The 21,434-nt window shown below is 44.1% G+C and overlaps 1 protein-coding gene across 1 annotated transcript in view; it reads right to left on the bottom strand.

The window, feature by feature from the left end:
* Nucleotides 1-21,434, bottom strand: part of KAZALD1 (Kazal type serine peptidase inhibitor domain 1) — a 68,634-nt gene that overhangs the window by 45,937 nt on the left and 1,263 nt on the right. Inside the window, exon 2 of the mRNA XM_030202847.1 lies at nucleotides 3,286-3,900. Within this exon, the coding sequence (XP_030058707.1) occupies nucleotides 3,286-3,787 (502 nt within the window). The 5' untranslated portion in view covers nucleotides 3,788-3,900. The remainder of the gene's footprint in view (nucleotides 1-3,285; nucleotides 3,901-21,434) is intronic.

Below are 21,434 nucleotides of genomic sequence, written 5' to 3'. Positions count from 1 at the left end.
CAGAGAGAGCAAGGAACCAGCAAGGCGCCGACACCCCCCAGCGGCGTGCACCCGGGGCGGACCGCCCCACCGCCCCCCCTTCCTACGCCACTGACAGTGAGGAGTACTGATAATGTACAGAACTTGGTAGTGAGCCATTATTACGGCTAGACTCACTGAAAAAAAAATGCAGCTCGGCTGTGGTAGCAACCTATACTGAATTCACGAGGAAATACCACAGCATTTCCTATACTGCATTTCCTATACTGAATTCTCCTCGTGTCTCTCGTTTCTTATCTAAACTACTTTACTGGTTTGTTTAAAAGTGTGTGATTCCTTTTTGGATCTCTCTATACATCCCGTTTATAGGGATTGACTATTTTTTGTGGTCTTGCTTTTTTAAACATCTTTGATCAAGTTAATCAACACGATGTATTCAACGTTTCAAATCTTCCTTTATTCTCAATCATTCTTTTCTTTTTGTATTTTATATATATATATAATTAAAATGGAAAAATTGTGGAGCACTTAGCTATGGCTCGCGGTGGTCAAACCCGTTTCACTTTACATGCTTCATCAGGAGCCGTGCATCAGCTTTCTTACAATATCAAAAAGATGATACCACATATTTATGTGATCACATTGCAGCTTGTCTTAGCTAAGAACGCTGTAATGAAAAATTGGGGTTAGACAAAATGCAATGTGATCACATAAATATGTGATATCATCTTTTTGATATTGTAAGAAAGTCACAAGACCTTCAAAGCTGAATATCTGGCAGTTTTGTAGCTGAATTACACAGGCAGAAGAGCTAGAAACAAGGCTGGCACTTAAAAATCACAACTAGTTGTAAACAAATGCAGAGCGATAGAAATGGATGGTACCTCCTGAATGTTTTGTTTCTCGGACTGCCTGTGGTGTTGGTCTGTTGGAAAGCATAGAAATGAATATACAGGGGCCACTGCTCCCTCTAAGCTGAGCGGGAGTCCTCCACCTATGGTCCTGCCAGTAGGTGGTGCTGTTTCACTATCACATTTTCAATATTGAGGGGACAGGCAAGCTCTGCAGGATTTCAGGGAACCTGCCTATCCCTAGCAATTGAAAACACAACACTGAAGCACCCTCCCCACTCCTGGCCGCAATGCAGTTGGAGGACTCCCACTCAGCTTAGACGGAACAATGACAGGGGCCCCTTTACTAAAATGTTTTATCGGACTAGTGTGCAATAAGTGTAAAGGCTGTGTGGTAACTGTTGGGGGTGTGCCCACCATGTCCTCTTCAGTTCCCACCATGAAATGTCCTTCAGGGTGTATTAAACCCGTTTGCAGTTAGCATGGATGCACTTACCCTCAGATTCTATATAGCGCACCTAGCATTCTGCGCCGAAATCCAAGCGTATTCCATAACAACATGCGTAACTTAATTGGCTTAACAAGCCAATCAGCATTGTTAACAGCACGTAACAACAATAATGAGCACTAATTGGCAATAATTCGAATTTATGTGCACAACTCCCTAAACGTATTCTGTAATGCACTGCTCCTAAATTTTAACGCACGCATGCAAAAAGGGGTGTGGTTGTGGGCGGGGAAATGGGCATGTCATGGGCATTCTAAAATTTACATGCGTTGTTATAGAATATGGCCCTCTGCACCAAAATCTACGTGCTGGGATTTACACCATATTCTCATTGGTGTAAATGATGGTGTATAGTTTTAGGCACTGGGCTATCAACTACGTGCATTCTATATACCGTGCCTAAATCTAGGTGCCACTTATAGAATACACTTAGGTGGAAATGTTTTTCACACAGATTTTTTAAGCTCCACATATAGAATCTGGCCCTTAGTGGCTCCTCAAGAAGAGTAAACCCATGCTAACTGTCCTGAATTTTATGGTTGTTGTTTTATGTTTTTGTTTTAATGTAAGTGATGTTTTAGTTTTGAGTTACGTATTATCATTATGAATGTAAGCTGTAACCCACTTAGATGTTTTGGATAGACGGGATATAAATTTGATAAATAAATAAACAGCAGTTTCCGCTTATGACCCAATACTGTATGACCTAACACAACACGCAGCTAACTTGCTCAATTAGCGTGCGCCAGCCTCCAGATTCTGTATGTCACCCAAATTTGGGCACTCAAATTTTGGTGCAGATCCAGATCCATGTGTAAACTAATTAGTCAATTAGGTGCTAATGAGTAATTAAATGAGTAATTAAACTCTGGAATTCATTGCCAGAGAATGTGGTAAAAGCAGTTAGCTTAGCAGGGTTTTAAAAAGTTTTGGATAATTGCCTGAAAGAAAAGTCTACAAGCCATTACCGACATGGACTTGGGAAAATCCACTGCATATTCTAGGATAAACAACATAAAATCTGTTTTACTGTTCTTGGATCTTGCCGGGTACTTGTGACCTAGATTGGCCACTGTTGGAAACAGTCCCAGTATGGCAATGTTCTGGCATTTTAACAAGCACTTGATTGGCAGTAATTAAGAGTTACACATGGATTTGCCCTACACCCTAATTTATAACATGCGTACCTAAATTTCACAGCGTGCAACTCCAAAGGGGGTGCAGCCAAGAGAGGGGCAGGGGTTATTCTCAGGAGTTAAGTTTGATGTTACAAAATTATTATTATTATTATTATTATTATTATTTATTGCATTTGTATCCCACATTTTCCCACCTATTTGCAGGCTCAAAGTGGCTTACATAGTTTTGTTAACACAGTTAATCCTGGATGTCAGGTACAATTATTGTTGTGCAGAGATTAATTAAGGGAAGAAAGTAGAGAGAAGAAGGAAGGAATTTATTAGGTATAGTAGACGGTGGGTTTTCAGAAGTGGATTAGTGAGGTTCTGGGTTTTCATTGTAGGCTTTGTTGAAGAAATATGTCTTGAGGGATACCTTTCTTTGCACACCTAACTGCCATCAGTTGAGCACCAGCATTTTCACCAGCCTTTGGCAGGTGTAAGTGCTCACTGCCGAAGTACGAAATGCACACTAAGCAGGTATGTTGTGAAGGATGGCCCGTGCAGAGTGGCCTCTGCCAAGTACTAGCTTAGCACAGCTCATCCTGGTACCTAACTTTGGGTAATGCAAAAAACAAAAGTGAGAAGGATTGATGAGCATAACTTTGGGTGTCATTGATTAAATCGACTCCCAACCGTCATGCCAACGCAGCATCAGTTACCATGTTTGTGTGCAATAACAGTTATTGTGCACTAATTCATGTATCCGACACACAGCTCAGCACACTAAGAAAGAGAGAAAAGAGAAGGGATGTAGATTAAACCATACCCGATTCACATGGTCCTTCATGGATCACTGTGAGGTTTGCCTCCGGATGAGCATTAACTGCCTCCATAAATTTACAGATTTGGGAGTGTGTCTTTCCATCAGATCCGCAGACTGCTGTGCTCGACAAGCAGACACACTGGGGTTCAGGAACTTCACCATGCCTGAGGTCCTCCATATCCAACTGGCACTCTAAGTTATCCCCACATTTCCCATAAAAGTAGTTGGTGTTGTCCAAGTCACAGATCTGCCCCTCCAGGTTGGCGCATTCAAAGCAGCAATCACAGGTGTCTTTTACCACCCCTGCCAGACAGCCCCGAGGGGTAGGGCATTCCTCCGGGCTGCAGTCTGTGCAACTCTCTCCTTCTTCCAGAAGTCTTTGCCAGCCACGATGTAGGTAATCCGAGGCACTAGGCAGCGCCAAGAGAGGCAATATTAAAATCCAGATCAAGTAGAAAGAGAAGAACAGTCCAGGACAGAGCCAGTGGGGACAAAATGTCTGCATTTTCAGGAGTTCTTCGGGTCTCTACCTCCAAGCTCCATCACTTAGACACCACTGGAGAAAATAAATCCTTCCATTTTTTCAGCAGGACAGCACTGCCAGAGCTCCACCAAACTCTGAAAGGAAAGACAAATCTGTTACTGATTAACACTGAGAACTGGCTTCATCTGTTTTACTTTTTTTTTTTTCCTACAAATCCTTCTGATATAAATTGCTTTACTCACGGAAAATGTATTACAAAATTACCCTTTTACTGTATGGCTCAATTATCTGGTAAACTGCCATCCCGTAGCTGGATTAAAAACCAACATTCGTCGGAAACAATTGGGACATCATTCAGTCTCACGATGTTTTCAGGAACTCTGGCTTACAGATAGCCTTTTCTAGGGACCGCAATCTTAAAGAAATATTGTGTCCGGCTGATATCGTCAGGAGATTTTCCCTTGAAAATGGTGCTCACAGACGATGTGGGTCATGCACTTACTGTGTCGTGATGGTTGAATGTGATGATTTTCCCAACCCGGTGGATGGGAAGATGTACAAACTTAGGCATCAGACAACATGTAAATCGGACCACGTAATATACGTTCTTCAATGTCCGTGCAGGAAGCTATATGTGGGTAAAATGGATAGAAGATTAAGTTGAGTGAGCATAAATCTTGTGTTTCTAATTTCAAGCTGGGGGCGCCTTTGGTATCTCACTGCAAAGAATTTCAGCATGATTTTGATTCGCTCAAGTGTTGGGCAATGGACAATGTAAAGGACCATATACGCAGGGGTGACCGTAGCAGGAGGTTACTGCAAGTGGAACAGCGGTGGATCTATCGTCTAAAATCACTGGAACCTTATGGTCTTAATTCCACAATGCATTGGGCTGCCTTCCTATAATTCAACAACGATTTTAATTGTTTTGTTTGTGTTTTGGGGCACTTTTTTGATTGACATCCATCGTAGAGTTATGTGCGTGCTGCATGATTGGTTATCTCGTCATTAGCTGAGGATGACGTGATCATCTCTGATTGGATGGCCAACGTCTTAAAGCTAGCTTTCTTCCCTGTCTCGATGTTTGCGAGTCGGGCAGTAGGAAGCTTACTCTCCAGCGCTTTAGAAGTTAGCATGAATTACAGTGACTGTTTTTTGCAATGAAGGTTTTTGGAATTCATGTATTAAGTTATGTGTTTTTGTTTTTAGAGTTTCAAGGTTTTGCGGTGTGGTTCCCTGAAGAAGCAGTGGGGACCGCACTTTTACCCATTTACAAGCTGGAACCTACCACTCTGCACATAACTGGACAAACGAGTCTAAGATAAGTTTGAAAAAAAAATTTCTTCACCTGCAGTATGCTGTTATATACAGAATATTAGACAGAGAAATTGATTTTTTCACTGTATATTTTTTTCTTGTTTTTGGCTTAAATTCATATGAAAAACAAAAAAACAATTTTGAGGGGTTTTTTTTGTCTATGATTACTTTTTGAACAATTGATCCTTTGCCACAGATTGATGAGACATTTTCCCCTTATTGACCAGTCACTTTTCACTGTGCGTAATATTAGCATTTAGCCATTAATGCAGCAAATAGAAATAACGGTTTGTTCACAATAAAGCATTTTCTCAAGTTGTGAAGATGATACAATAAATGAAAGAACTTATCAACAAGTGCACTATACATTGGTGTATCACGGCATATAATATGTTGTAAATATACTTGTGTGAGTATCATAGCCGCCAAGAGGGGGGGGGCAAAATTCCCTGGGCCTGGGCCTCCAGGGGGGCCCCACACAGGGGTCTCTTTCTCTCTCTCCTGCTCCTGACGGGACCCGGGTGATCGCGTCCCTACAGGAGCAGGAGAGAGAAAATTCTGGTGCCGGGCCCCCCTTGCATTGCCTGCCTAGCAGCTGCTGGGCCCTCAGGCCGTGCATGCTCAGTTTTGAGACTGAGCGTGTGCGACCTGAGGAAAGCAGCCACAGGGGTAGGCAATGCTGGGCAGAGGAAGGAGCCGTGCTGCCTGCAGCCACAGGGGCCAGCCAAGGTACTTCGGGCGGGAGGGAGAGGGTCGGTGGTGGTGATGACGATTTGTGGGGGGGGGGGGGGGTGGCAGCGGCGGCAGCGGTGATGATGATTCTGCCCCAGGCCCGCTGACAAGAGACAGATGTTGGTGCTGAGTGCATACCAACGTACATATACTTATTATCTCAACTCTAGATAACGGTCTAATGAAAGCCTAATCATTTTCTGGTTGCAGCAAAAGTGACCTTAGTGCGTAGGAAAGACCCATGTAAGGGTGTGCTATGGTCACTTTTTGCTGTAGCTTTGTAAAAGGGCCCCTTAGATTGTAAACCCTCTTGTAAATGTACGCAACTTGCAATGAGCTCAAGTTTGAAAGGTGAGTAATAGACTCTAAGACTGAAATCTGGCCCACCACAGTATCTTGCTGTGCCTAATGGTTTGTACTCCTCCAAATAGAGTTGTTTGACCCTTGATAGTATTCTGTATTAAAAATCCATATGTGGAAAGCAACACAAGTATTGTTTCTGTATGTTTTCCACAGGTAGCCCAGTTGTATCAATATTACTTGCTCAAAAAGAAAAAGGAAAACCCCGGTGTTCGAATTTCAGTGCTATTAAATGTGTATATTTTTGATACCGTCTCACGGTAGTCCTATTATTAGGTTTCAATTTACTGTTTTCAAGTTCACCTATTGTATTTATGTTTATACCTGTGTCATTTGATTATTGTTATGCTGTAAGTACAAAACATATTACGCATCCAATTTTTCCGTCATAGGCAGCCAACTCTGGAACGCCTTACCAAGATCCATTTGAATAGTCAATGACCATTTACCCTTCAGGAAGCTGCTAAAACCTTCAAGCAAGCCCACACAAATAAACTGACTTAAAATAGGAATCCACCTCCGTTACCCGGATTAGACTATGAAGACAGAACCTGGAATATTCTCCCCCATTTAATCTTTCTAAATCCATCCCTCTTCCAACCTCTCACTATACACCCTTCCTTACTAAGCATCACACTATTCCCAATACACACCCTCCTCCCACTCCCTACCTTTACCATCCTCCTCCCTTGTTCAACTAACTTACCCACATCCAATTGACCACCTCTTTATTCACTATATTACAGCTGTATCCATTCTATGTTACTTTGTAAACCTGAAATACTATGTAAGCCGCGCTGAACCTGCTAATAAGCGGGAAGCGCGGGGTATAAGCATTACCAATAAATATAAATAAATAAAATTGTAAGTTGTATGTTAAACTGTACCTGCTGTACCATGACTTGGGTGAATCTCTTCATAAAGGCAGTTAATAAATCCCAATAAATAAATAAATAAAGGACACTCAATAAACGATACCTATAGGATAAGACCTGGAAGAGGCTTTGCTAGACCTGTCCTGAAGACCCCACAGCAAGTCAGGTTTTCAGAATATCTACAATGAAAATGCATGAGAAACATTTGCGCATATTCACGACTGCGCTTATGCCAGCTCTATGGCTAGTATAACTGTGGGCGTGAAAAAGTACGGAATGCCAATTCTAGGTTACACTAGTATTCTAGAATAGAATCTGGACAGAATAGACTAGGCTTTCATTGTGCAGAGGTCCTTATACTAAGGTGCACCAAAAAGGAGGTCTGCGCAGATGTAAATGGATGTATTGGATACACGCAGGTTCATTTTTCAGCGCACATGCAAAAAAGGCCTTTTTGGGGGGCTGAAAACAGACATACGGCAAAATAAAAATTGGCGCGCGTCCATTTTGGGCCTGAGTCCTTACCGCAACCCTTTGACTTAGCAGTAAGGTCTCATGCATTAACTGGGAAGTAATCATCAGCGTGCGTACAATGCCGATTACCACCCGGTTAGCGCCGCCCACCAGGCGCACAAAAATAATGAAATTACTGCCCGTGCCATGTGGTAGCCGGGCAGTAGTTCCGAATTGTCTCATGTTGGGCACGTGTGGGCACCTATGTGACTTAGGAGTGGAGGAGCGCCCTAGTGTTTAGAGTACTGGTCTTGTAATCCAGAGGTGGCTGGTTCAAATTCCACCGCTGCTCCTTGTGATCTTGGGCAAGTCACTTAACCCTCCATTGCCTCAGGTACAAACTTAGATTGTGAGCCCTCCTGGGACAGAGAAATATCCAGAGTACCTGAATGTAACTCACCTTGAGCTACTACTGAAAAAGGTGTGAGCAAATCTAAATAAATAGTTAGTAAAAGGGCCCCCTAGATGGAGACACCAATTTACAGAACTGCCTCCTTTATACAAATTTACCTCATGCACTTTCTTTGTGGCTGGCTATGGGGTCCCCAGGAGAGGTTTGGGAAGCCCTGACCTAAAGGGCTTTTGGCGTGTTGCTCAGTCCTTGAATCTGACCTGTACTATTTGCATCCTGTTTATCAGTGCATCTGCTTCTCTGGTTGTTCTTCTTGTTGTCAGCAAAGCCAAACAGCTGAGCAACTGCCAGACCATGACAGCCAGACCTCATTGTTTCTCCATTAGGTCATGAAGGGCCTCTTCTCCTCATGCCACATGGAATACCAGCTGTCAGCTGGCTCGGGAGATGGCAGCAGTCAGTTCAGCGTGACCTTAGCAAAGTTCACATTTGAGGACTTTCTTGGATGGAAGGGGCAGGGACAGGGGCCAGCACTGGATAGCTGAGTCTAATTCGGCCACCACCAACCAGCTTCAAAAAAAAAAACGCTGGCCATCACCAGCTGAATATTGCCTTCACTATATGATTCCCATGGACATGGCCTATTCTTGTTCCAAAGATAATGAAGAAAGCAGCAAGTGCATAAAGAGTCACTCACCAGATGACAGAATTGGTTAAATATGGACAAGGCCTGATTTTCATTCTAAGGACCCTGTTTACAAAGGTGCACTAGCGTTTTTAGCGTACACTAACAGTGTAGACGCCCATAGGAATATTAAGGGCTTCTACACTGTTAGCGAATGCTAAAAACTAGCGAGCCTTTGTAAACAGGGCCCTAAGTACTTAGGCCATAGAGTCTATGAATCAGTGCCTAACTTTTAAAAAAGGTCCAATCAGATTATAAAACAGAAAATAAAAAAGATTTTCTAGTGCAGGATTTATGTACGCTGAGCGAAAAACTACCATGGGACTCCTCTGCATATCCCATTGTAGTTCCCTTTTAGAGTTCAAGTAGGCCCGCATTAGGCCTATCATGCCTTAGTACAAGGACCCCGTAATCCAGGCGCACTTAGGAGCTCTTTTACGAAAGTTCAACGCATGCTAATTAAATTACCACACAATAAATGCTGTGCTGCCCATTTTGTACCTATGGGTCAAGTATATGTTTATATTTATTGAGGTTTGCTATAGCGCCTTACCTAACTGGCAGATCCAGGCGATTTACAGACTAAAACTGCCTTTATGAATCTCTCCATAAAGGCAGTTAATAAATCCCAATAAATAAAATTATAATTTATAGCAATGTGAAAAAAAAAGAACTACAGCTTATGATAGGAAAGATAATACATTCAGTCAAGAGTCACATATGTACCAGGGACAGAAGAGGAAAGGAACAGGGACTAGAGAAGGGAGGGAGGAAAGGTCAGGGAAAAGAATTGGTGAGCAGGTAGTCCATGTTTAACTGCTAGTTATGTCAAATGCTTGTTTGAATAGCCAGGTTTTAATTTCTTGTTTACAGTTCCTAAAGGAGAACTCAGCATGTATCAAAAGGAGGCGGATCACGGCAGAGAGGGAAACTTCCAGACAGCCAGAGGCAGCTTGTGAGAGTGGCTGCCACTCTGGGGCCCCTCTGAGAAGGGAAATACATTTTTTAAGAAGATCGGGAAGGGAGGAGGAGGCGGACTGTATTGGAGAGAAGGGGATGCCCAGACCATGGGGACCCCCTGGAGCTGTGGGGCCCAGTGCAGCTGCTCTGTTTCCCCCCCCCCCCCCCACACACACACACCTAACGCTGGCCCTGCGCACCAGGCTCCACGCCCAAATCCGGATGCCCAACTTTGGGTAACCTATATGGAATCCAGGGGAATTTACCTAGGTAGCTGTTCTAAGTCCTATCCAGATAAGTTACCCAGATAGCAACCGAATATGACTGCTATCCAGATAATGCCAGCCTGGCACTGCTGTATCCAGATGTGCAATGGTAGCCCTATCCAGATACTGTCCCTGAACTGGATTTTTTTTCCCACTCTGGACGGCATTTTAAAAAACACTGGTACTCAGCCAGCGCTGTTAATGTTGTTACATTAGCACCCCACACTTTCCCACTCATGGCAGGCTCAATGCGGCTTACATGGGGCAATGGAGGGTTAAGTGACTTGCCCAGAGTCACAAGGAGCTACCTGTGCCTGAAGTGGGAATCAAACTCAGTTCCTCAGGACCAAAGTCCACCACCCTAACCACTAGGCCACTCCCCAATGTCCACCGCTGGAGTTAAACTCGGATATTTAAAGCTGGGTCATAACCGGTCGCCGGCATTTTTTTAAAGCTGGCTAGAGCATGCCCAGTTTACTCGATATTCATTAGCGTATAAAAATAGGACAGCTATTTAAGCAGTCTTATTTATGTGCTAATACTGGCCGATAAGCTCTGAATATCAGGAGCTAACTGGACTCCGTCCCCAAAACACCCCCGACATAGCCAGCTTGCACTTCGACGCTAACTGGTCATTTTCAGCAAAGATAACTGGTTAAGTGCCACTGAAAATGATCGGACAGCCACCAGTAAGCGAGTTAACCAGTCAGCGGCCGTTCCAGGCTACTTAACTTGCTTTGACTCAGCGGCGTGCCAAGGGCGGGACGGTGGGGGCGGTCCGCCCCATGTGCACGCCACTGGAGGGGTGCAGAGAGCAGCCATGTGCCTGTCGGCTCCGCTGGTTCCCTGCTCCCTCTGCCCCAGAACGGGTTACTTCCTGTTCCGGGTCAGAGGGAGCAGGGAGCCAGCGGAGCCGAGAGCTGCGCGGCGCTGCATATGCCTTGTAGCGCTATAGAAATGCTAAATAGTAGTAGTAGTAGTTCCGGGGCAGAGGGAGCAGGGAGCCAGCGGAGCCGAGAGCCGCGCGGCTGCTCCCGGCAGCCAAGAATGCACCCAGGGGGGAATGTCGTACTGTACCTGGGGGGGGGGGGGGGGGTGCGCATCGGCGATCCACCCCGGGTGGCAGCCGAACTAGGATCGTCACTGCTTTGACTATCGGCCGGACTGTGGCCTCAATAACAGGTGGATGTCTTTCACTGGATAATCTTGCTGTGCCTTGTTTCTGCATTCAGGTCTGCTAAAGCAAGAGATGGGGAAACTTTTCTTGATGTAGATCTAGGGATTATGAGATCTCAGTCTCAACTGATACCCCATAGGCTGGTATGAAGGAATACAATCCCCTAGGCTGATATTTTCCTGCAGTCTGCCCCTGAATGTCTTGTCTTAAAGTGGCAACAAATTAATTAGAAACACATTTACATTTTTTTTAAAGAATTATATTTATTTTTTCTGTACAGTATTTTAAAACAGCAGGAGCTTAAAATAAGAATTGCCTTACTGGCTCAGACCAAACATCTATCAAACCCAGTACTTTGTTTTCAACAGTGGCCAACCCAAGTCACAGGAACTTGACAGGATGCCAAGAAATACATCCATTCCATGCTGCCTATACCCAGGAATAAGTTGTGACTTTGCCCAAGTCTACTTGAGTAAAAACAGTTCATGGACTTTCAGGAACTTGTCCAAACTTCTTTTAAGCTGAGCTATGCTAACTGCTTTTGCCATATCCCCTGGCAATGATTTCCAGAGCTTAATTGTGTGCTGAGTAGAAAAAACATTCTCTCCAATTTATTTTAAACGTGCTACTTAGTAACTTCATTGAGCGTCCCCTACTTTCCATATTTTATGAAAGAGTAAATAACCAATTTGAGTTTACTCCGTTTCACTCCACTCGTGATTTTATTTTTCTTAATAATGTAAATGGAGAAGCAATGGGGAGTTTGGCTCGTGGGATTGCTCCTTCTGTGTGTGGTTTTGATCTGGTGGAGAGATGGGAGAGTAGGTTTATTGATTTGGAAAGAATAATAACATGAAATTAAGTGCAACAGTATATCAAAAAACCATTAGATGTTACTGTCAACAGATTTAAAAGGATGGATTTTACTGTTTAACCACAGGGTGCACTTTCATATGGCAAAAGGTACAAGGTGACTCAAATATAACAAACTGGAATTAATAAAATAATTTGAAAGTATTTTTACTCATCTTTTATAGGATTTATTTAGACTTCATATAACTCTTGGAACAATATTCATGAGTCCGTATCATTATTATCCATATAACTTCTGTTAAATATATTTTTGAAGAAAAAAGCCTCAGGGATCCTTTTACTAAGGTGCGCTGAAAAATGGCCTGCGGTAGTGTAAGCGTGGGTTTTGGGCACGCACAGAATCATTTTTCAGCGTACCTGTAAAAAAGGCCTTTTCTTTATTTTTACCAAAAATGGACGTGCACCCATTTTGGATCTGAGACTTTACCACCAGCCACTGACCTAGCGGTAAAGTCTCACGTGATAGCCGGGCGGTAATGACCTATGCGCGCCAAATGCCACTTGGTGCGCGTCCAATAAGCATGACAGAAAATTATTTTGGCCGCACATATCGGATGCGCGGCAAAAATGAAATTACCGCAAGAGCCACGCAGTAACCGTGCGTTAACTCCATTTTGGCACACGTTGGGCGCGCATAGACGCTTATGTGGCTTAGTAAAAGGGCCTCTCAGTTAGGGAGAGGGGTGTGGTAGCAATGGAGGGAGGAGAAGTGATGGACAAAGCATGCACAGCCTCTCTATGGAATCATTTCCAAACCCTCTATCTGTTCCGTTTGTTTATGCGTTTCCGTGTTTTGCTTCTGTGAGCCTGCCAGAGTCTATGATTTGTCTTTGAGGGTATGTACTTCATTTCTGCATGTGTGTATATGTGTGTGTGTTGTATGTGTACATATATGTCTGTCTGTCTGTCTGTCTGTGTCTGTCTATGCTGTATGTGTAAAACAACAAAAGAAATATCCACAATGATTGTAAATAGGGAACAATTTAGACATTTTTTCTATCTAGCGACTCAACCATCTTCCACACCGTTTCCTCTTCTGGTTCACCTGGCATTTCTGTAAACATGAGTAGTTTGCTGTGAGGTATTGTTTCCTGTCATTTCTTTGCCTGGAAGATTCATTAAAACTGGTTTTTTTTGGCTTTTTTAGTGTGTGTTGAAGACATTATTGCAATTCTATTACAATTACTTTTGCTTTCAGAGGTTTCACACAGCTGAGGCATTTGTCGATTGGGGAGGTCTTTTACTAAAGCTTAGCTCGAGTTATCTGCAGCAGGGCCCATAGGAATAAAATGGGCCCTGCTGCAAATAACTCGAGCTAGTCTTTAATAAGAGACCTTAATTACTAAGAATAGATTATTGTCAATTAAATATCAAATTCTATTTATTACCATAACCGTTACACACTATTAATATTTTAACATATATCATTCTCCACATCATTATTAAGGTACATAAGAACATAAGCACCACCATACTGGGAGAAGACCAAGGGTCCATCAAGCCCAGCATCCTGTCTCCGACAGTGGCCAATCTAGGCCTCAAGAACCCGGCAAAAACCCAAAAACAAAACAAAAATTTAAATTAATAATGTTCAATGGACTTTTCCTTCAGGAATCTGCCAAACCCCCTTTAAATTCAGGAAGGCCAACTGCTGTCACTACATTCTCCAGCAACGAGTTCCAGAGTGTAACTACGCGCTGAGTAAAGAAAAACTTTCTCCTATTTGTTTTAAATCTACCACATTCTAGCTTCAACTTATGTCCCCTGGTTCTATTATTGTTAGAAAGTGTAAACAATCGCTTCACATCTGTCCGCTCTACTCCGCTCATTATTTTGTAGACTTCTATCATATCACCCCTCAGCCGCCTCTTCTCCAAGCTGAAGAGCCCTAACCGTCTTAGCCTTTCTTCATACAAATCGCATGTCCTCCTGATAAATTATTGTTCACAACTTCTTGTAATATCCAAAGTCATAATCCGAGGAGGAACTTGATATTTGTAATCCTTGTGGAGAAATGAACAATGTGTCCACGTCGTTCTGTGTTATATTTTTCCTCAAATCACTCGTGATCAAACCGATTGTCAATAACCACCGAGGTGCTTAATCATTGCAGTTCAAACAATCTTTGTGTTTCTCCAATATGTTATCCCAATGAAGATCTTTGTTCAACGTATCTTACAGCTCTACACAGGGCTGTGTTTCGCCATAATTTATCAGGAAGACGTGATTTGTTAGAGGTTATACTTTAATAATGTTGTGGAGAATGATATACTTTAAAATATTAATAGTGTGTAACGGTTATGGTAATAAACAGAATTTGATATTTAATTGACAATAATCTATTCTTAGTAATTAAGGTTTTATATATATTTTGAAGAATAGTAACAGTTTGTTTATCCCTAATTTTGGTTTAATTTCTTTAGTGAAAGACCCCCTGGGTTCTTTGAGAAAGCTCCACCACGAAACATAGTTCATATCGGGACCCAAGAGGTGCAAATGGACACAACTAAAGGGCCCCTTTTACCAAGCTGCGGCATTACCCAGTCTATAGCGGCCTCAAGTATAAAACCACCTACGCCTCCACCTTTTCCTATATTAGCGCACAAATGTGGAATGGTCTACCTAAAGTTGTAAAAATTACCCCTGATCATCCGACCTTCAAAAAATATCTTAAGACCTTCTTATTTGGAAAAGCTTAGGCTCCAGACCCGCCCCGCATCGCTACCTATTGAATTAACTTACTCTTTCCACATTTTCCCACCTTTGCTATTAATCCCTTGTCTCTTTCACTTCCATGTTGTTGATTGTATGTTGTAGAACAGTTGTATGAGTTCTGTAGATTACTGTTAGCCACATTGGGCCTGCCCATGGGTGGGAAAATGTGGGATATAAATGCTTTAAAATAAATAAATAAATAAATAAAAGGGGGCCTGTGCTGGCGTCAGCACATGTGTTTGATGAATGCCGAGGCCTCCTTCCGCAGCGGGTAAAAGGTAGGTCTTGCTTTTCTACAGGAAATGGCCATGTGCCAAGTAAAGCACTTGCCGAGCAGCCATTTTGGGGGGGAGCCCTTACTGCCACCCATTGAGGTGGTGGTGAGGGCTCCCGCGCTAACCCGGCAATAACAGGCAGCGTGCGGCACTGCCCGATTACCACCGGGTACACACCGGTGTTACAAAAATAAATATCCATGAATATCTGGGCCTAATTGGTTAGGTGCTGGCAGTTGAATCTTATGCAGGTCCCAGTCAATATTCAGCCTGGGCCCACATAAAACAGAATATTGAAATGAATATTGGCCAAGAGCCGCATAAAATAAAATATTGCTGATTCCCTCTGAAACCCCCTCCCCCCAAATTAGCCCTTCTTTATTTATTTATTACATTTGTACCCTGCACTTTCCCACTCATGGGAGGCTCAATGTGGCTTACATGGGGCAATGGAGGGTTAAGTGACTTGCCCAGAGTCACAAGGAGCTGCCTGTGCCTGAAGTGGGAATCAAACTCAGTTCCTCAGGACCAAAGTCTGCCACCCTAACCACTAGGCCACTCCTTCACTGTTGCTACTATTTGAGATTCTACATGGAATGTTGCTATTCCACCAATGTGGCCATGCAGGCTTCTGCTTCTGTGAGTCTGACGTCCTGCACACACGTGCAGGACGTCAGACTCACAGAAACAGAAGCCTGCGCAGCCTTCTACATGGAATGTTGCTAGTGGAATAGCAACATTCCATGTAGAATCTCCAATAGTATCTATTTTATTTTTGTTACATTTGTACCCCGCGCTTTCCCACTCATGGCAGGCTCAATGCAGCTTACATGGGGCAATGGAGGGTTAAGTGACTTGCCCAGAGTCACAAGGAGCTGCCTGTGCCTGAAGTGGGAATCGAACTCAGTTCCTCAGGATCAAAGTCCACCACACTAACCACTAGGCCACTCCTCCCCAGCCTGCAACAGGAAGATCCCCCTCTCTCCAGCCTCAGTAGCCCCCCCCAGGCCTACATTAGCTCACTGGTGGTTCAGTGGGGGTAATGAACACAGGAGTGAGGCCCACTCGCTCTTGCTCTTTGTGGCAGCCTCAAGAAAATGGCTGCCACAGTGTCTGGCAACTTGCTTCACAGTACTATATAAATATCATGAGGTTGTAGCAGCCATTTTGTGAGGCTACCGTAAAAGGCAGGCGTGAGTGGGCCTCGCTCCTGGCCCCATTGGATCACCAGGGAGGGCAATAAATTAATGAGTGGAGTTGAAGGGGTAGATGTGAAGCATCTGTTTACGCTTTCCAAAAATACTAGGACTAGGGGTTAGCGATGAAGCTACAATGTAGTAAATTTAAAACGAATCGGAGAAAATGTTTCTTCACTCAACGTGTTATTAAACTCTGGAATTCATTGCCAGAGAATGTGGTAAAGGCGGTTAGCTTAGCGGAGTTTAAAAAAGGTTTGGACGGCTTCCTAAAGGAAAAGTCCATAGACCATTATTAAATGGACTTGGGGAAAATCCACTATTTCTGGGATAAGCAGTATAAAATGGTTTGTACTTTTTTGGGATCTTGCCAGGTATTTGTGACCTGGATTGGCCACTGTTGGAAACAGGATGCTGGGCTTGATGGACCTTTGGTCTTTCCCAGTATGGCAATACTTATGTACTTGTGTAAAGTAGGCCCAGGGGGAGGGGTTCTTCCTGTCACAAGGCTGGGGGGGGACTGTTTTGGGTGGTTTCAGAGGGAAACAGCAGTATTTCTTTATGCAGAGCTGTCCTAAATTCACCCGCTTAGCTATGAAGGTCCTGGAACTGAATATTGCCAGCGACCACATAACCCCTGACTCCTCCCAGCACCGCCCCCTGTACTACCCATGACCTGCTCACTTTTTGGGGGCCAATCAGAGCCCAAATTCAGCTCCTGGTTTGGCATCCAGGAGCAATTTAAATGGGCCGGAGCCTCTCCTCCACACCAGACATCACCGCGGAGACCCAGGCCAAGGTATCGGCCTGCTTATTTGACATTGCTGCCTGGATGTCCAACCGCCACCTGAAGCTGAACATGTCCAAAACCGAGCTCCTCGTCTTTCCACCTAAACCCACTTCTCCTCTTCCTCCACTCTCTATCTCAGTTGATAACACCCTCATCCTCCTCGTCCCATCTGCTCGCAACCTCGGAGTCATCTTCGACTCCTCCCTCTCCTTCTCTGTGCACATCCAACAGACTGCCAAGACCTGTCGCTTCTTCCTCTTCAACATCAGCAAAATTCGCCCTTTCCTATCTGAGCACACCACACGAACTCTCGTCCACGCTCTCATTACCTCTCGCCTTGGCTACTGCAACCTACTCCTCACCGGTCTCCCACTTAGCCATCTATCCCCCCTTCAATCCGTTCAGAACGCTGCCGCACGTCTTATATTCCGCCAGAACCGATATACTCACACCACCCCTCTCCTCAAGTCACTTCACTGGCTTCTGATCAGTTACCGCATACAATTCAAGCTTCTACTCCTTACCTACAAATGCACCCGGTCTGCGGCTCCTCACTACCTCTCCACCCTCATCTCCCCCTATGTTCCCACCCGTAACCTCCGCTCACAGGACAAATCCCTCCTTTCAGTACCCTTCTCCACCACTGCCAACTCCAGGCTCCGCTCATTCTGCCTTGCCTCACCCTATGCCTGGAACAATCTTCCTCAACCCCTACGCCAAGCCCCCTCCCTACCCATCTTCAAATCTCTGCTTAAAACTCACCTCTTCAATGCTGCCTTCGGCACCTAACCTTTCGAGAAATATAGTATTCCCTATCAGACGGACTCCACACTTGTCTTTAGATTGTACACCTGTCTTTTAGATTGTAAGCTCCTTGAGCAGGGACTGTCCTTCCATGTTAAATTATACAGCGCTGCGTAACCCTAGTAGCGCTTTAGAAATGTTAAGTAGTAGTAGTAGTAAATTGCTTTGACTATCGGCCAGTTAAAGTCTACTTTTGAAAAACAGTATGAACTACCCAACATATTTTATTTAGGAGTCTAGTTGCCAATATTTCTTCATGCACATTGTTAGTAAATAGGTCCCTTAAGGATTTACAAAAACTGACTGCAGAATGTGAAAACTATGCAAGGGTGGTTCACTCATTGATCGAGCACTGTATATATTACACCATTGTATATTTAACTGAACTCTGACCCCAAGTAAAGGGAAGCTGCATGAAGTTAGTGAGTATTGCAGAACCCCCGATTCAAAGCTGGGGATTGTTCCACGACTTTTCTGACAGGAAAAGAATATCAACAACAGTCTGGCAGCATTTAAAGCCAATGGCCTACAGGCACTGAAAATAAAAAAAAAAAAGATTTCAGTAAAGAAGATTTACTGCTACATATTACAGCGTTGGGCCCAGTTGGAGCTAGTTCCACAGAGCTTGCTCTCTGATTGAAGCTGAAGTTGAATAGCAAATAGCTGAAGTGAAAATGAACATTTATTAATTGCTGAAGTTTTCAAGTTGCATTGTGATCGTTGCAGAGCACTGACTAGGCTCACAGCACAGGGCTAATAAAGGCATAATTATACTTACACAAGCAGGTAACACAGGGGTGCGGTAAGTACTTTTTACAGACTCAGGTGGATCTGCTTGACTTTGCAACACAGACTGATAAAATTCCTCTTGACAGAAATTTGACGTGAAGGCCCCTTTTAAACGGAACATAGAGACTGGAACTGAGACATCGAAGTAATGAGCTACACGATTCCCATGTTATTTTAGAAGAAGCTCTGCTGACGTCGAGCCTTTTCAAAAATGCATACTGGTGTGCACATGTGTTTACTGGGATGTGCAGAGGACCAGCCAGTTTACAGATATGGACACTGAGAAAATATGAACGGCACAAACCCGGCATCTTACACATGGAAATGGTGAATTCACAACTTGTTTAAGTGCCAACGTGAAGTAACTTCTCACTAAAAGATCCGCACTTAGCAATGATAGCAGGAGACAAAAACTCAATTGTCCATTGTGAGAAGGAAAAGCCTCAAGGCACTCAAGACCCACGGGTCTAATGAGCCAAAGCGATCAAAACTGACCTAAATATTGGTCAAATGATCTGTTCCTCATCGTTGGCAAAAACCTTCTATTTTAAGGACACGTTACTAATCGGTGCATGCTCCTAAGTACTAACCACACACTTTAAATGCCCCTCATCGGTTCAGATTAACATTCACATATAGCCAATGAGTCATAGAATCATACAATCCAATTCTTAATGTACTTAGCTGAATCTGGTCGTATCAACCGCTCACGCTGCTCTTTTCTTTCAGAACTGCATTATTCCAAATCTCTGCCGTCAAATGTCTCCTGCTATCATTGCTAAGTGTGGATCTGTTAGTGAGAAGTTACTTCAGAGTGATTTAGATTCCACCACCACTACTTTGATTAGGATTCTAAGTGCCAACATGTAAATGTGAAGGTTCCCCATTTCACAAACCACGTGAGTTCTTCCAATTACACAGTAACATAGTAAATGTCAGCAGATGAAGACCTGCACGGTCCATCCAGTCTGCCCAACCAGGTGGCCAGAGTTGAATCTGGCAGTCCGCACCAGGGGCATAGCCAGACCTCGGCGGGAGAGGGGTCCAGAGCCCGAGGTGGCTGCCTCCCCCAGCCACCGATCCCCCCCCCCCCCCGCCATTTTTGACCCCCTCCTACCGTTGACCCCCCCCCCCCCCCGCTGACCCTCCCCGTCGCCGCAAGGTACCTTTGCTGGCGGGGGGCCCCAACTCCCGCCAGCCAAAGTCATCTTCAGCGCCGGTCGACTCCTGCACCTTCGCTGTTGATCTGTTTCTGACTCCTGACGTCTTCCGTGCACGTCCTGTATGTAGCCCCGTGCAGGACGTGCATGCAGGACGCCAGCAAACGTACCTGGTGGCGGCGATGGGTGAGGGTCGGCGGCGGGAGGAGGTCCAAAGTGGCAGGGGAGGGTCGTCAGCGGGGGGGGGTCAAAAGTAGAGGGGGCCAGGGCTTCATCTGTGGGGGCCCATGCCTCTGTGGCCCCAACTAGCTACACCCCTGCTCCGCACAGGTTCCACTTCAAGATTAAACACTGGAGTACTTAGAGGCTCATTTTCAAAGCACATCGACTTACAAAGTTACATATGTTACTATGGGGGTCCTTTACTAAAGCATGCTAATATTTAGGGTATGTTAAACGTTAGCGACGTCCATGGACACTAAAAACACTAGCATGCCTTAGTAAAAGAGGCCCTATGTAACTTTGTAAGACTATGTGCTTTGAAAAGGAACACTTTAATCTCTATCTCCCCCTGTCAATTTTAGGGTACAGACCGTAGAGGTCTACCCAGCATCAGCCCTACTTCCAAACTACTTGATTGTCATCAAAGCCCACTCCAGCTTTGATGCTGATGATTTTGCCATTCGTAGGACTCGGGGCCATGGAAGTCTGCCCGGCGTTGGTCTTACTTCCCAACCTCTGAAGCTGCCATCAAACCTCAGTCCAGTTATGAAATCAATGCTTAGTTTTAATTGGGCTTCGTCCTTTTTTCTATATAGTGATTCTCTGTGTTTATCCCACCATGCATTACCTTGTGAGCCTGCTACTCTAACATGGTTTCATTTTGGAAGTGGTCAAACACTGCCTGGGATTAGAGAGATCGACTCCCTTAAACAGAGAGACAGAGAAAAATGAAGGCAGATAAAGAACAGATGAGGTCTGCCCATCCATACCTTAATCCCTCTGGCCAAAATGATCACTTTTGTTAAACACAAAAATACTGTTGTGTAGCTGTAAAAGCCGATGTGTAATATTATCCCTTTGTGAAGTGGGAAATGCACTGTTGATTTTGGATCTGCCCACGTCCCACCCAAACCACACACCCTTGCAATCTATATGTAGTGTGGTTTCCACGGGTTAATAGCAGCTTTGTATAATTGGTGCTTGCACGTGTGTGCAGTATACACGTGTACATGCCATTATTTACATATGGAATAAAGCTTCTCCCTGTAAACAGCAACCTTCACCATCCCAAACATTCAGATCAGGAGAGCTCACCCACTGACCCCATGAACTTATTATCAAATGTATAAATAAATAACTAACTTACTGAACCCTCCACTGCCCCAGGTACAAAATATAGGTTGTGAGTCCACTAGGGACAGAGAGGATGGTGAAAGGGACTAGATATACTACCTTTCTGTGGGGTTTTTTGCAACTACATTCAAGGTGGTTTACATGGTATATATGGGTACTTACTTATACCTGGGGTAATGTGGGGTAAATTTAAAATGAATTGGAGAAAATATTTCTTCACTCAACGTGTAATTAAACTCTGGAATTCGTTGTCAGAGAATGTGGTAAAGGCGGTTAGCTTAGCAGAGTTTAAAAAAGGTTTGTACGGCTTCCTAAAGGAAAAGTCCATAGACCGTTATTAAATGGACTTGGGGAAAGTCCACTATTTCTGGGATAAGCAGTATAAAATGCTTTGTACATTTTGGGGATCTTGCTGGGTATCTGTGACCTGGATTGGCCACTGTTGGAAACAGGATGCTGGGATCGATGGACCT

This window comes from Microcaecilia unicolor, chromosome 5 (genome assembly GCF_901765095.1).
Source record: "Microcaecilia unicolor chromosome 5, aMicUni1.1, whole genome shotgun sequence".
NCBI classification, from domain to species: Eukaryota; Metazoa; Chordata; class Amphibia; order Gymnophiona; family Siphonopidae; genus Microcaecilia; species Microcaecilia unicolor.
This window is presented reverse-complemented; position numbering and strand designations above follow the sequence as displayed.